This window comes from Mobula birostris, chromosome 1 (genome assembly GCF_030028105.1).
Source record: "Mobula birostris isolate sMobBir1 chromosome 1, sMobBir1.hap1, whole genome shotgun sequence".
Taxonomy (NCBI): domain Eukaryota; kingdom Metazoa; phylum Chordata; class Chondrichthyes; order Myliobatiformes; family Myliobatidae; genus Mobula; species Mobula birostris.
The window spans coordinates 86,796,985-86,812,110 of NC_092370.1; the positions used below are offsets into that span (position 1 = coordinate 86,796,985).

Below are 15,126 nucleotides of genomic sequence, written 5' to 3' on the forward strand. Positions count from 1 at the left end.
AGTCGTTAAAGGCACACTCCTTTTGTAGATTGAACCCCAATGCCATGGCAGCAGGAGATCCTGATATCTTTCCTGTTCGTAGGTGACCAGAACTGCACACGGTACTCTAAATTCGGCCTCATCAACAACATGTTCAAGTTCAGGTTTAATTGCACCCAGCAAGGAATCAACAGGTATGATTCTGATGCCTTCTCTATCATTGCGGGGGATTTCAACCAGGTCAGCTTGAAGAAGTCTCTGAACTACCACCAATGCATCTACTGTGGAACCAGAGGAGCCAGCACACTTGACCACTGCACCAAGATGGTATGGTCAAGGGAAATGGAGAAGTGCTTACAGGGCTGCTTTGAGTCAGTGGACTGGACAATATTCAGGGATTCATCTTCAAGTCTGAATGAAAAGGCCACAGTTTCACCAACTTCATCAAAACCTCTGTGGATGAGTGTTTGCCTTTGGAAAAAATCCCAGATGTACCCAAACCAAAAGCTGTGGACAAACCAGGAGATTCATAATCTGCTTAGGGTATTCAAAACCAGAGATCCCTATACAGGAAGTCCAGGTGCAACCTACGGAAGTCTACCTTAAGAGTGAAAAAAACCATTTCAATTGCAGTTAATAATGCAATCGGATGCATGGCATCTCTGGCATTTTTTGCAGGCCATTACTTTCTACGGAATGAAATCTAACATCATGAATGGCAATGATGAGCTCAGTACCTTTTATACTCGCTTTGAAAAGGAAAATAAAACTACATCTGTGAATTCCGGTAGCATCCAGTGGTCCTGTGATCTGTGTCTCGGAGGCTGATATCAGAACACCTTTCAATAGGGTGAACAGTCACAAGTTGTCAGGCCCTGATGGTGTACCTGGGGGGGCTCTGAAAACATATGCCAACCAACTGGCAGTAGTGTTCAAGGACATCTTCAGTCTCTCACTGCTGCAATCGGAGGTTTCCACCTGTTTCGGAAGGCTGACAGTTATACCAGTGCCTAAGAAGAGCAGGGTGAGCTGCCTCAATGACTATCGCCCAGTGGCACTCAGATCTACAGTGATGAAGTGCTTTGAGGGGTTGGTAATGTCAAGAAACAACTCCTGCTTAAGCAAGGGCCACACCGCCATTTGCCTGTCACTAGGTTTACAGCAGATGCAATCTCACTGGCTCTCCACCTGGTCTCAGATCAACTGGATTCGAAAAGGTGGCATCCATCATTAAAGATCCCATCATCCAGGACATGCCCTCTTTTCACGGCTACCATCAAAGAGGAAGGTACAAAAGCTTGAAGACACATACTTAATGTTTCAGAAACATCTTCTTTCCTTCCACCATCAAATTTCTGAATGGACAAAGGGCCCATGAACACTTCCTCAGTAATTTTCCCTCTCTTTTCACATTACTTATTTAATTTACAATTTGTATATACTCATTGTAATTTATAGTTTTCATTACTATCTATTGCAACATGCATAACAATAATTTTGTAACATATACCAGTGATATTAAACCTGCTTACAATTCTTATTCTGATTCCTGTCATTGTAAGTAATAGCACTCTATCAAACAGAGCAGGGATACATTTGTGTCCTCACAAGATGTGTCACGGTGAGATGCTCACCTTTGAAGATAAACACAACATCCTCAAGAGGCTAAAGAAGTTTGGCATGACTTCTTTGACCTTCTACCAACTTTTATAGATGCACCATTCAAGGCCCCTCCTGCCTAAATGGGACGGACTCTGCCCTTAAGCCTGGTGATACGTGCTTTCATGCTTTTGTGTTTTGTGCCTGAAGGGAGAGGAGAGAATGTCCAGGTTGGGTGGGGTCTTTGATTATGTTGGCTACTTTACCAAGGCATTAAGAAGTATATACAGTGTCCATAGAGAGGAGGCTGGTTACTGTGCTATTCCAATCTGTGTCCATAAATCCCTGCAGTTTCTTGCAATCACAGGTAGAACTAAGCTGTGGTGTATCTGGGAAGGATGCATTCTATGGTGCATCTATAAAAATTAATGAGCAAAGGGTATGAGTTTGTGATGATGACCCATGTGTGCATAACAATATAGTCAACAGCTACCTAGAGTTGTGGGAGGCTGTGGTCGTGATGAATTCCATTGCCTGATATATCTGTTTGCCACAGTATTTGAATGTCAACTCTGGCAGATGAGCGAATCTGTTACAGGTGATGAAAGTGAGCTCTACAGGAGGATACAGGTACAGTGCATTGGTAAGAAAGTGGCAGATGCAATTAGTGCAGTCCTATGATCGTACCTGTAAGAAGTTGTTTTCTGTGAAGTTGATAACCAATAGCAGTCAAGGACTAGGGAATTTAGAACAAAGTTTTATCTAGAGAACATAGAGAATGTGAAACTCTACAGAGGAGTCCCAGGGTAATAAAACTATTGCAGTGTTTAAAAGACTTATACTTGGGTACATGGAGAAAAAATGTTTAGAGGGATAAGGGCCAAATGCAGGTTGGTGGGTCTCTTGGTCAATTATGGATGAGTTGGGCGGAAGGACACATTTGCATTCTGCATAACTGATGTTAGTAAGTTTGACAAGGATCCTGGGGAAAGGGTGAACACACAATAACCACGATCTGCTTGTCCCTTCAGTCCGTTCATTCTTCAGTCTGTTTTGATACACAGTCCCTCAAGGAAATTCGCAGAAATAACATTAACTATAATGACTGGAATGCTCATCTTAGCAAGCAATACAGTGTGTTGATTCACCCCTCAGTGTGTTATGTAATGAAGCATCAGTAGTAGAGTAATTGAGTAATACAATACAGAAATAACCCCTTCCATCTAACTCATCTGTGCCAACCACAGTGCCGTCCTGAGCTAATTCCTTTTGGCCTATATCCCTCTAAACCTCTCCTATCATGAACCTGCTAAAATATCTTTCTAAATATTTTAATTCTATTCACCCCTACCACTTCCTGTCACAGGTTGTTCCACATAACCACCACCCTCTTTGTGGAAAAACTTGCCCCTCTGGTCTCCTTTTAAATCATTCCCCTGTCATCTTAAATCACCTTGCAACAATGCCGAATAGTTTTTGATTTCCCCCACCCTGGGAAGTAGACTGACCATCCACTTTATTTACATAGCTCCTGTAAGCTCACCCTTCAGCTTCCTTTGCTTCACTGAAAACTCTCCTGGCCTACAGCCTCTCCTTATAAGGCAAGCCCTCCATTTCTGGCAGCTTTCTTATGAATCTTCTGCAACCTCTCGGATAAATCCAGTGGCCTTAAAATCTTTAAATGTCTTAAATGCTTTGGACTCCTCTGACCCTGTAGAGAGAGTGAGATCGGCATTCTTGTCTGGGTAAAACTTTCTCCTGAGTTTGTTAGTGATGGTGTCTTTTACTTCCTAGATTCCTTGTGGACAAGTCCAGCACATCACAGAACCACCCGTCCACCTTCATTTCCTGTTTTTTATGCCCGTGATCCCTCGTTGGGATGTGTTGATTCCTCCTTGAGCTTTCCTTCCCTTTTGTTTCATATACATAGTATTATTTTTTGTCAGAATCTCCAAGAGATGGTACTGTGTCAAATAAAATCAGAGGGAAAAATGCTCTGTTTATGCATCGCACACTGTAGTTTTCCGAGCAGAATTGCAAATGATTTAAACTTTCCTAAAATGTTTACTCATACTGACGGAAAAAAGGGGTCCAATAGTGAAACAAGGTGTGAAACCAGACGGCGTGCATCCCATACCAGGTTTCTGAACCAGTACCTGAGGTCGTAGCAGATTAATTCTGGATCTGACATATGATGAGAGATCCCAGGGTGAAAAGGTCTTTGAACTAAGTGACACAAGGTCATATGTTGTGAAACATTTTGTCCTGTGCAAGGAGATGTTAATCTCCCCAAAACTACTGAGGGGGGTGTGAGGGGAGTGAAGTGTCTGAAGGGGTACAGTTAATTGCAGATTTTAGAACTGTAATTAAACTAAGGATTATGAAACCAAGGCAGGCAGATGGAGTTAATGAACAGATTGGCCACAATCTTAATTGAATGGTGGAAGAGGCAGGAGGTTAATTTGGATAAACATGAGATGTTATAATTTGGGAAGACAAACGAGGGTAGGACTTTCACAGTAAATGGCCAAGCCCAGGGGAGTGTTGTAGAATAGAGGCATCTAGGAGTACAAGGACAAGATTCATTGCAAGTGATGTTGCAGCTAGACAGTGTGTTGAAGAACACTTCAGGCATGCCAGCTTTTCTCAGTCCAGGCACTGAGTACAGAACTTGGGATTTTATGTTTGTAATTGGACAAGATGTTGGCGAGGCTGCATTTGGCATACTGTGTTCGGTTTTCCATTGAGCTGGGAAGAGTGCAGAGGAGATTTGAGAGAATATTGCTGGGAGTCGAGGGTCTATGGAGAGAGGTTGAGCAGGTATAGGAGAATGAGGGGTGATATTGATCCGCGAACTCCTGAACACTACATCGCTGTTCCTCATTTGCACTTTTATTTACTTTTACTGTAGCTTGTAATTTGTTATGCCTACACGGTACGCTGCCACAAGTCAGTAATGTCAGTGATAATAAGCCTGGTTCCAATTCTGAAGTTGCAGAAGTGTATAAAGTTATGTGGGGTTTAGATGGGAACTTTTTCCACAGAGTTAAGGGATAAGGAACTGGAAGGCATAGGTTTAAGGTGAGAGGGGAGAGATTTAATAGGAACCTGAGAGGCAATATTTTCTCCTAGAGAATGATCAGTAAATGGAATGAGTTGCAAGAGGAAGTGGTTGAGGCAGGTATATTAATATTTTAATTGTACTTGGGGCGGGCGGCAGGGGAGCCGTGTGGCCTTGGTCGTAGTGAGGAGTAGGCCTCAGTCGTCGTGGTTTTACAGCTGGCCAGAGAGAGGCGCCAGAGTTGGTGCGGCATAGCACGTAAACTGGAGTCAGTGCTGCCCCCAGTGTTCACTCAGCAGAAGACAAGCTGTATTGTCTTCAACTGCAGCCTACTGCAACATTCATGAACTACTCAGTCTTGGACTGCATAATATTTGTGTGACTGTATTTTCCTGATATTTATATGTGCTTGCCATCTTATATGTGCCTTGTGCAATGTGTGACTGTTGGTACTGTTTTCGCACCTTAGCCGCAGTGTTTCGTTGGGCTGTACTCATGTTTGATCTACTGACAATTAAACTTGAGGTTGAACTTGACAGGTACATGGATGGGAAATGTTTATTGAGCATATGGGCCAAATCTTGGCAAAAGAATAGATGGGAACCATGGTCCAGTTGGGCCAAGAACTTTGTTTCTGTATTCTGTGCTGTATGACTCTGAGGTTCAAAATTGCCTCTTCCCCATTAGCTTTGCTTCACAATGGTGTTTTATGTTGCCCTTCTAATCCAGATTTTCCCCCCAATCCTCATAGGTGATTGAATCTGTGGGAATCCTCGTTTATAAGGCCTTGGACTGGGGCCTGAAGGACAATGAAGAACGGGAGCTCAGCCCACCTCTGGAGCACTTGATAGACCGCATGACAAATATCCTGGATGAACGGCTGGCAGCTGAAGGAAGCCTGGATGAAGGGTATGATGCTCAGGACGAAGAGGACGAACAGAAAGAAATTACCACCATAAGGAACTTTAAACATGTGATGATGGTGAGTCCACATTTCAAATGACCCTCTCTTGCTTGACATATTGTAGCTTTTACCTTATGTGATGGACTTTCATTTGTTGGATAAACATGAGAAGTCTCTCATTACACAACACTATCCTGTTTACATTCATGACAAACATGTCCTCTTTTTAAATAAAATAATGGGTGGCTGTTGTTGGTTGTCAGTAGATTGTCAGTGGGCAATCAGACTCAATGGGCTGAATGGCCTAGATCCTATGTCTTATCAGGCCAGTGGAATAAGGTCTATTATTAACAGCTCCGACATTGGATATCTGCACGAGTGAGTCCATTCTACTGATTATGCTCTGCATGTACCTCTGTTTCATTTAATTCCTTCGATATATCATTGAGATTGTGGTTGCATCATTACAGGAAGGATGTGGAAGACTTGGAGTGGATACAGGTGTGGTTTATATTGTGCTGCCTGGCTTCAGAATCAGAATCAGGGTTAATATCACAGGCATGCAGTATGTTGTAAAATTTATTGCTTAGCAGCAGCAGTATATTGCAATACATAATTTTAAAAACTATAAATTACAAGAAGATGTAGTTAGATTAGATTAGATTCAACTTTATTGTCATTGTGCTGAGTACAGATACAAAGCCAATGAAATGCAATTAGCATCTGACCAGAAGTGCAAAAGAATAATTTTATTTACAAAATAACTGCGAATAAAAAGTCAGTGCTACAGCACACAAATATAAAAGTACTGAGACAGTACAATGCGGATGCAATACTGCTTAGCACTGTGATGTGAGGTTTAGCAGGGTCACAGCCTCAGGGAAAAAGCTCTTCCTGTGCCTGCTGGTGCGGGAGCAGAGGCTCCTGTAGCGCCTACCGGATGGGAGGAGAGTAAAAAGTCCATGGTTAGAGTGAGATGCATCCTTGATAATGCTTTTTGCTCTGCCCAGGCAGCGTTTATGGTAGATGTTCTCAATGGTGGGCAGTTGGGTGCCGATAATCCGCTGGGCAGTTTTCACCATATGCTGGAGTGCTTTGCGGTCTGATACGGGACAATTGCCATCCCACACTGAGATGCAGTTGGTGAGTATGCTCTCAATGGTACAGCGGTAAAAGTCCGTCAGTATCGTGTGTGTGTGTCTATCTATCTCTATACGTATATAGATAAAAGTAAGTAGTGAGAAAAGAGCAAAAAAAAGTGAGGTAGTGCACATGGTTCATTGTCCATTCAGAATTCGGATGTTGGAGGGGAAGAACCTGTTCCTGAAATGTTAAGTGTGTATCTTCAGGGTCCTCTACAACCTGTTATAAGAATGATACAGACCAATTTAGTTCTAAGAATGGAGCAAATTAACTTCAGCAAATAGGAACTCAGCACTGACAGATTGTCATGGTGTCACATTTAGAATCGCAGCATGAATGTTTGGGACTTTGGAGCCCCTGAGGGTGGAATTGGAGAACCGAGTGGTTGTTGGTGGGGAGGGTGGTGTGGGGTGAATTCCATGCAGGCGCAAGGGTTAGCCTGAAGAATGAAAGCGGTAATTGTCCTCCCTCAGAGGCGTCCCATTCAGAATGTCTGGTGAACACAGGAGCCTCCAACAATCGGTGCCTGTGGGACAACTGATCCGGGTTCAGTGCAGTACTCCACAAAGTGCCTAACCTGGGAGCAGTGGTAACCTGTGTCTCCATGATACAGGAATGTTAAGGTTGCTAGGTGACTAACCATAGACATAGTTGGTCAAATTTCTGCTGCAATGAAAATGTCCATTGTTACATTTTACTCTAAAGAAAATAAATTTTTAAATATGAAGAAATAAACAATATCCAGTAGAATTTATCTTCTTTTATTCATTCAAGGGATATATCCTTCACAGGCTGAGCCAGCATTTAATTGTCCATCCCATGTTGCCCTTGAGAAGGTGGTGGTGAGTTAACTGCTTGAGCTGCTACAGTCCTTGAGGTGTGGGTCCGCCCACACTGCTGTTAGGGAGAGCTGTGCAGAATTTTGACCCAGTGACAGTGAGATGATAGCAATATGGTGTGGGGCTTGGAGGGCAACTTCCAGGTGGAGGCACTCCCCATACTTCTGCTGCCCTTGTTGTTCTAGTCCAGTGGTCCCCAACCACCGGGCCACGGACCGGTACCAGCTGCAAAGCATGTGCTACCGGGCCGCAAGGAAACGATATGATTTGGCGATATGAAACGATATGAGTCTCAGCTGCACCTTTCCTCATTCCCTGTCACGCACTATTGAACTTGAACGCACGCGAGGTCATTATGCACGCATCATCCATGTCAGCGCGGGAAGAAGATCAACTCCTTGAGCTTGCAAATGATGGTGGGCTGAAAAATATGTTTGACATAACATCTCTGCCGGCATTCTGGATCAAAGTCAAGGCTGAATATCCTGAGATAGCTACGAAAGCACTGAAAACGTTGTTTCCATTTCCAACATATCTCTGCAAAGCGGGGTTTTCTGCAATGAATGCAATGAAAACTAAATTGTGGAATAGACTGGACATAAGGAACCCCCTTCGAGTATCGCTGTCTCCCATCACCCCTCGATGAGACAGTCTTGTTGCAGGGAAACAAGCCTAGGGCTCCCACTGATTCAGCGATATCGGTGTGTTGCAATGATTTTATATGTTCATACGGGGAAAATATGTGCTGTGTGTTTAATATCCAAATGTTACTTAAAATGCTGTGATGCTATTGACTTATAAGTGACTTATAATTGACTATATTCATGCAAGGAAAATATGCGCTGTATGTTTAATATTAAATTCATTAGATAAACCCTTTTAGAAAGGAAATTGAGTGTATTAGCCACTTATAAGTGACATCACCTATATTCTGGTCGTGATTAACACCCCTCCCCCCCCCCCCCCCCCCCCCCCGCCAAAGGGTTGCCAACTGTCCCATATTAGCCGGGACATCCCGTATATTGGGCTAAATTGGTTTTGTCCCATACGGGACCGCCTTTGTCCCGTATTTCCCCCAGCTAAGGTAGAGCATTCCTATGAAACCTTTCGTGCCGAAATGGCGTAAAGCGCAGAAGCAATTACCATTAATTTATATGGGAAAAATTTTTGAGCGTTCCCAGACCCAAAAAATAACCTAACAAATCATACCAAATAACACATAAAACCTAAAATAACACTAACATATCATAGAAGCAGGAATGATATGATAAATACACAGCCTATATGTAGTAGAAATAATGTATGTATAGTGTAGTTTCACTGAACAGAATCGCTAAAAACAATTTGTGGAAAAAAATCGACACACAGGTGCCCGTGCAAGGCTTCATGGTCATGGTAGTCTTTCTTGGGGTAAAACACAGAGAGAAGGTTAGCAACCTCCCCTCCCGGTTGGCCAGTCTGCAAGAATATTGTCAATATTAAACCGGTCTGCAGTGCAAAAAAGGTTGGAGAACCCTGTTCTAGTCGGTAGAGGTTGTAGGGTTGTAAGCTGCTGTCTAAAGATTCTAAATCCCTTACTCACTCTTCCTTCAGTTAGTCCTGACGAAGGGTCTTGGCCCGAAACGTCGACTGCACCTCTTCCTAGAGATGCTGCCTGGCCTGCTGCGTTCACCAGCAACTTTGATGTGTGTTGTCTAAAGATTCTAGGTGATTTGCTGTAGTGTATCCTATAGATGGTGCAAACTGCTGCTGCTGTGCAATGGTGGTGGAGAGAAGCAATGGTTGTGTCTATCAAGCAGGTTGGTACTTCTTCTAGCTTCTTGAGTGTTGTTGAAGGTGCACTTGTCTAAGCAAGTTGCAAGTATACCATCACACCCCTGGCTTGAGCCGTGTAGATGGCGGGCAGGCTTACAGGATTCCTTACCTCTGACCTGCTCTTGTAGCCACTCTGTGAGTGTGGCTACTCCAGTTCGGTTTTGGCTCACTGGTAAAACCCAAGATATCGATGCTGCAGGATTCAGTGATGGTAATGACATTGAACATCATAGTGTGAAGCGATGGAATGTCTCTTGTTGGATATTACTTGTCGCCTGTTAGCCCAGGCCTGGATTTTACCTCACTTCATTTAAATGTAGACTGCTTCATTATCTGAGAAGTCATGAATGGTACTGACTGCAGTGCAATTATCAGCCAATATCCCTACTTCTGACCTTAGCACCAAAGGAAAGTCACTGATGAAGCAGTTGAAGATGTTTAGGCCAAAGACACAATCCAAAAGAGCAACTGCAGAAGCATCCTGTGGCTGTGATAATTGGCCTCCAACCACCACAGCCATCCTCCTTGGTGCTGGGTATAATTCCAACCAGCTTTGCATTTCCTAAGCATCTCCTTTTGCTTTGTTAAAATAAATGTATTTATAATAAATAAATACAATTAACTGTGCACCTTCCTCCACACTCATTGTGCCCTTAGTTTAGTACGTTCCCTCACAATGCATCAACATTCATATTTCTTCCTTCAGCAATCCACCATGAAGCATTTGAGAGGCAGGTGGACAACCCCACAGTGTGCATAGGCTGTTACATGGAGAGTTCAGAGTAGACACTCCACTCAAAGAGACATGCTGTCAGCATCCCCTCTGAGAATATCCAGCATTTCTATGTGACTGCGTTACACTTCTCCATTTCAGATGTTCCTTCCATCATATTAACACGCACTCCACTTTAACTGTGTGTTGATTTGCACATATGCTAACCATCATTAATCATTACTTACACAGTGGCAGCTTTGCTTAAGTAACCATATATTGTACCGATGAGCTCAGAGTGATTAATGTTCAGTCTGCCTGCTTTAACAAGGCAGAAGATGGAAAGTTGCTTTCCACAATATCTGCAGAATCTCTCGTGCTTACGAGTTGCTTTCTCCAGCTGTGTCACCAGCTGCTGCCATCCTGGCCTGCCAATGCTTATTTAAACTACTGTCTTTTCATTGACCATTTAGCTGAGAGAATTTTCTGGTAGCAATTGGCTGAAACTGTTTTTGTCCCAACTTTAGATTTAATTTGTTATAAAATTACTGGCAAGTCTACTTCAATTAGTAAATGAAGTCACTCTCCAGTAAGATTGGTGCTGATGTGTGATTACCTCTCTACACTTGCCACCTACCTATAGGAAAGATGTAAATAAGGTTGAAAGAGTATACAGAAAATTTACAAGGATGTTGCTGGGTCTGGAGGACCTGAGTTATATGAAGAAATTGGATAGGTTAGAACTTTATTCCTTGGAACGTAGAAGATTGAGGCGAGATTTATCGAGGTATCAATAGGGTAAATGCAAGCAGGCTCTTTCCATTGATCTTGGGTGGGACTGCAACATGGTTTAAGGTTGAAAGGTGAAATGTTTAAGAGGATCATGAGGGGAAATGTCTTCAGTTAGAGGGCTGTAAGAGTGTGGAATGAGCTGCCAGCACGTGGTACATTTGAGCTCAATGTCAATGTTTAAGAGAAGTTTGGCTAGGTACATGGATAGTAGAGGTCTCAGGCCTTCCTTGGTATTTCATGGCCACTGCACTTGGAACTATAGTCAATGGGTGTGGCAACCATTTGCTGCACTGGAAGATCTCACCATTAGCAAAGGAATGAGGACAAAATAACCTGTCTTCTAATGACCGTGTGAGGTTAAGAGTTGCCCAAGACACTGTTCAGACTCCCCTGCTTTGCTGTGGAAGGCTTCATTGGAATCTTTTGCACCAGCTAAGAATGCAGAATAGTGTCTTGGGACCTTGCAATTGATTCGAAATCTGGGAGTGTGGCATTCCCTCCAGAAATGCCTTCAGAGGTTCTCTACTCTCTCACAAACAATTCTGAGGCAGGACTTGCTCCTAACTAGGTGATGGTGAATATCCACATTAATGATTGTCATTGATGAGTTAAAGGTTAAGGAGGGTGACATCTTCAAAAGTAGCATTTTTCTTTGTTTAGCTCAAGATTGTGGGAAAGGTGAAAAATGTACTAAGGTGGTGAGAAGCTGCACACGAGGATGATCACAGTCACAGTGAGCATGGAAACAGGACACTTGGGCTCATGGAGTCCACGCTGATGAATGTCCACTCATTTATATGTCTATTATTTTGTTTTATGCTTTGCATATTCTCAGCAGATTCTACAACTTCCAAGCCAAGTGCAATTTACAGTTGCTAGGTATCTCCTACTTATCACCCGCCAACTTTCTTTTCGATGTTCCCCCAGCTGGCTCCATCTGCCTGTCATCCTCAACCTCACCCGGTTCAACCTATCACCTATTAGCCTCAGAGTCACTCCTCCCTCCCACTCCTAAAACCTGGCCATCTTCTCTCTATACTCGCAGTCTCCCTGCAGGGTCTGGGCACAAAATGTCAATCATCCCAACATATCAACATGTCTTTGCCTACCCTTGCATGTGGGAGGAAACTGGAGGAACCCCAAGGAAACCCATTCAGTAACAAGAACTCACAGACAGCTCCTGAGGTCAGGATTGAACCAGGCACTGTGACGTCACCAGCTATGCTACTAGGCTTCCCAAGTTTGACCAGGCTTAATCCCTTCCTACTCATCTTGGTGGCAGGCTTTGAAAACTCTGTATCAAAGCTGCTTTGGATGTTGTACTGTTGGTGCCACCCTCTATCTTCACTTTGTTCAGTTTTACCTTGCTCCACTGATCAGGCACATAGGCTGAAGCTGTCGGGGTCCTTCATTAAGAATATGGATGAGGTCAGTGGGTGCTGATTAACTTTTTCCAGCATGGATGCCAATGTATGGCTTCCTGCCAAGTTCAAAGCCATTTGTGGCCATTAAACTCCCAACCAGATGTTTTATTTCAGCTATAATAGCAGAAAATGTTGAAAATACTCAGCAGGTCTTGCCACATCTCTGGGAAAAGAAGAAAAGTTGACGTTTCAGGTCCAAGAATCTTCATCTATAAAGCTGCTGCTGATTTCTGAGCACAAACTGGCTCCATAACCCCCAGTAGACTATCTCCTCTCATCTGCTCGCTTGTGTATAATTTCTGCAGCTTATTTATTTGTCAAACCCCTCTAGTCAATCACCTGGGCCTCTAGTTACCAGAGTTGGAGAGGTTTGCTGTTCTTCTCCGAGACACTGCCTTCAACCTACTGGCTTCTCATCCACTCGATCCAGGTCTCAAGATGTAGAAGGCCGCAGTGACTGCGAGTGGAGTGATGTGGACAGAGAAGAGGTTCCACTCATCTCACTTGAGGGATATCCACTCTTGCTTGTCATCATGCAGTGGGTAAAGAGCAGAGAGATCAGAAGGATAATTTCCACCACTGAGTTATCAAGGGGTAACCATATGATTTCCCCCCCCTCCATTGAACATAGAATGGTGCAGCACAGGGACTGACCCTTTGGCTCATGGAGTCTCTGCTGAACTTGCCAAGTTAAGCTAATTCTCTTCTGACCCGCATCCTCCGATCCCTGCATGTTCGTGTCTATGTATGGGGCGCCATGGTAGTGTAGCAGTTAGTGCGACACTATTGTAGCTCGGGGTGTCGGAGTTCAGAGTTCATTCCCAGCATCCTCTGTAAGCAGTTTGAATGTCCTCCCCAAGGAATGCCTGGGTTTCCCCAGGTGCTCCAGTTTCTTCCCACACTCCAAAGATGTAGTTTAATTGGTCATTGTAGATTGTCCTGTGATTAGGCTAGGGTTAAATTGAGGATTGTTGGCAGGGCGGCTTGAAGGGCCAAAGGGGCCTATTCTGTGCTGTATCTCTTAAAAAAAATAAATTAAAAAAAAAATTTAACAGCACCACTGGCTCAAGGGTAGCTTCTGTTTGGCTGCTTGAAGCTCTGGAACAGAGCTCTTGACCTTGCAGTCTACCTGATCATAGCCTTTGCACCTCATTGCCTGCCTGCACTGCACTTTGTAGCTGGAACACCACATTCTGCGTGATTGTTTTTTCCTTGTATAATTTCCCTGCCTCAATATACCTATGTTTTGAAATGACCTTCACATGTGGCATCCCAAACAATTTTTCTGCTGTATCTGGAACACATGTGACAGTAATAAACCAATATGTCTTAAGTGTCACTCTTACCTGCTTCCATCACCATCCCTGGCAGCCTATTCCAGGAATAGGAATTGGTATTGTTTCTATCATCACATGAAAAGCTTGTCTGGCATACTATTCATACAGATCAAATCAATACACCGTGCACTGAGCAAGATAGAACAAGGTAAAACAATGACAATGCAGAATAAATCAACAGCTGCAGAGAACATGCAGGTAGATGATAAAATGTAAGGTCCTAATGAAGTAGATTGTGAGGTCAAGAGTGCATCTTACCGTGCCTGGGGACCATTTATTAGTCTTATAGCAGTGGCTTAGAAGCTGCTCTTGAGCCTGTGGTATGTGCTTTCAGGCCGATGATAGGGGGGAAGAGAGAATGCCCTAGGTGAGTGGGGTCGTTCTTTTTTTTTCAATCATTAATAAATGAAGGAGCCAAATAAACTGAATATGCTGCTTATTTTTAGTGTCCTGCACCAATTTTCTTCTGTGGGGTATGTGCAGCAATTCCTGCCAATTAATTTTTAATTCTTTTAAGGTTCTGAAGGCCTTCCTGAAGAGTTGGCAGCTTTAGCCTTCAAGCTCAGCTGGTGACCCGGAAGGCCGATGTCTGAATTATTAGCAGTGATCTGTGAGGCTAATTTAATTTTACCATCATTGAAGTCCATTTTACAACTTCAGCAAATAAAACTTAATTTACTGCTAGCCATTTCATCAGTCCATTAAATAAATAAACGTACTGTTCCAACATTTTAACATTGCCATCTGTGCTCAACTCTTCATTAATGAGGCAGGATACGTTGAAGTCTTTAACGCTCACTCGGCCTTGTAAGGACTGACACAGACTGAAGTAATCTCCCTTTCTACGGATGACTGGGGAAAGTAAAGGTTGTAGTCACAAGAAGGGGGAAAGGGAGGCCAGTTTGGTCGCCATGGTAGCTCTTTGTGTTGATCACATGATGAGGAGAGGCACTGACATCCCTTCATTGAGTTCAGTAAAATGCTGCAATGTTTAAATATTTTTAAGTAGCTTTGAAAGTTGATTCTGTAAGGAGTCCAAGACCTTCTGTAGCTGGTTCAGATTCAGATATAATGAGTTTTGTTCAATAGTCTAGTAAATGTTGTTGAACATCTAGAATTTGGGTAATGTAGAATTATCTTGATTCATTGGTTGGAGTAAAGATTCTACCAACCTGTGAGGTGAAATCAAATTTATTCAAAATTCAAACCATTCAGTATAAACTTGCCTTGACTTCCGCAGCCAATCCCCACTTTCCCCTAATCCTTGTGGAAGGAGAATGATATAGCTGGTACAGGTTTCCCCCGCCATCCGAAGGTAGAGTGTTCCTATGAAACGGTTCGTAAGCCGAAATGTCGTAAAGCGAAGAAGCAATTACCATTTATTTCTATGGGAAAAGCGTGTTGTGAGTGTTGCTTTGACCCCAGCATCTGCAGATTATTTTGTGAACACAATACTTAACATTAGATCAACAAATTTCATATGTAAGATTAAACAGATGATGTGCATTAGACTGTATAAAC

The 15,126-nt window shown here is 43.2% G+C and overlaps 1 protein-coding gene across 6 annotated transcripts in view; it reads left to right on the forward strand.

Annotated features, from left to right (window-relative positions):
- The window catches only part of LOC140197938 (protein spire homolog 1-like), a 213,682-nt gene that overhangs the window by 87,568 nt on the left and 110,988 nt on the right, over window positions 1-15,126 (forward strand). For all 6 annotated transcript variants that reach the window (XR_011886069.1, XM_072258572.1, XM_072258583.1 and 3 more), the window contains exon 3: window positions 5,391-5,621. Coding sequence is in view for 5 of the 6 variants with exons in the window: in XM_072258572.1 (XP_072114673.1) it covers window positions 5,391-5,621 (231 nt within the window). In the remaining variant the exon portion in view is untranslated. The remainder of the gene's footprint in view (window positions 1-5,390; window positions 5,622-15,126) is intronic.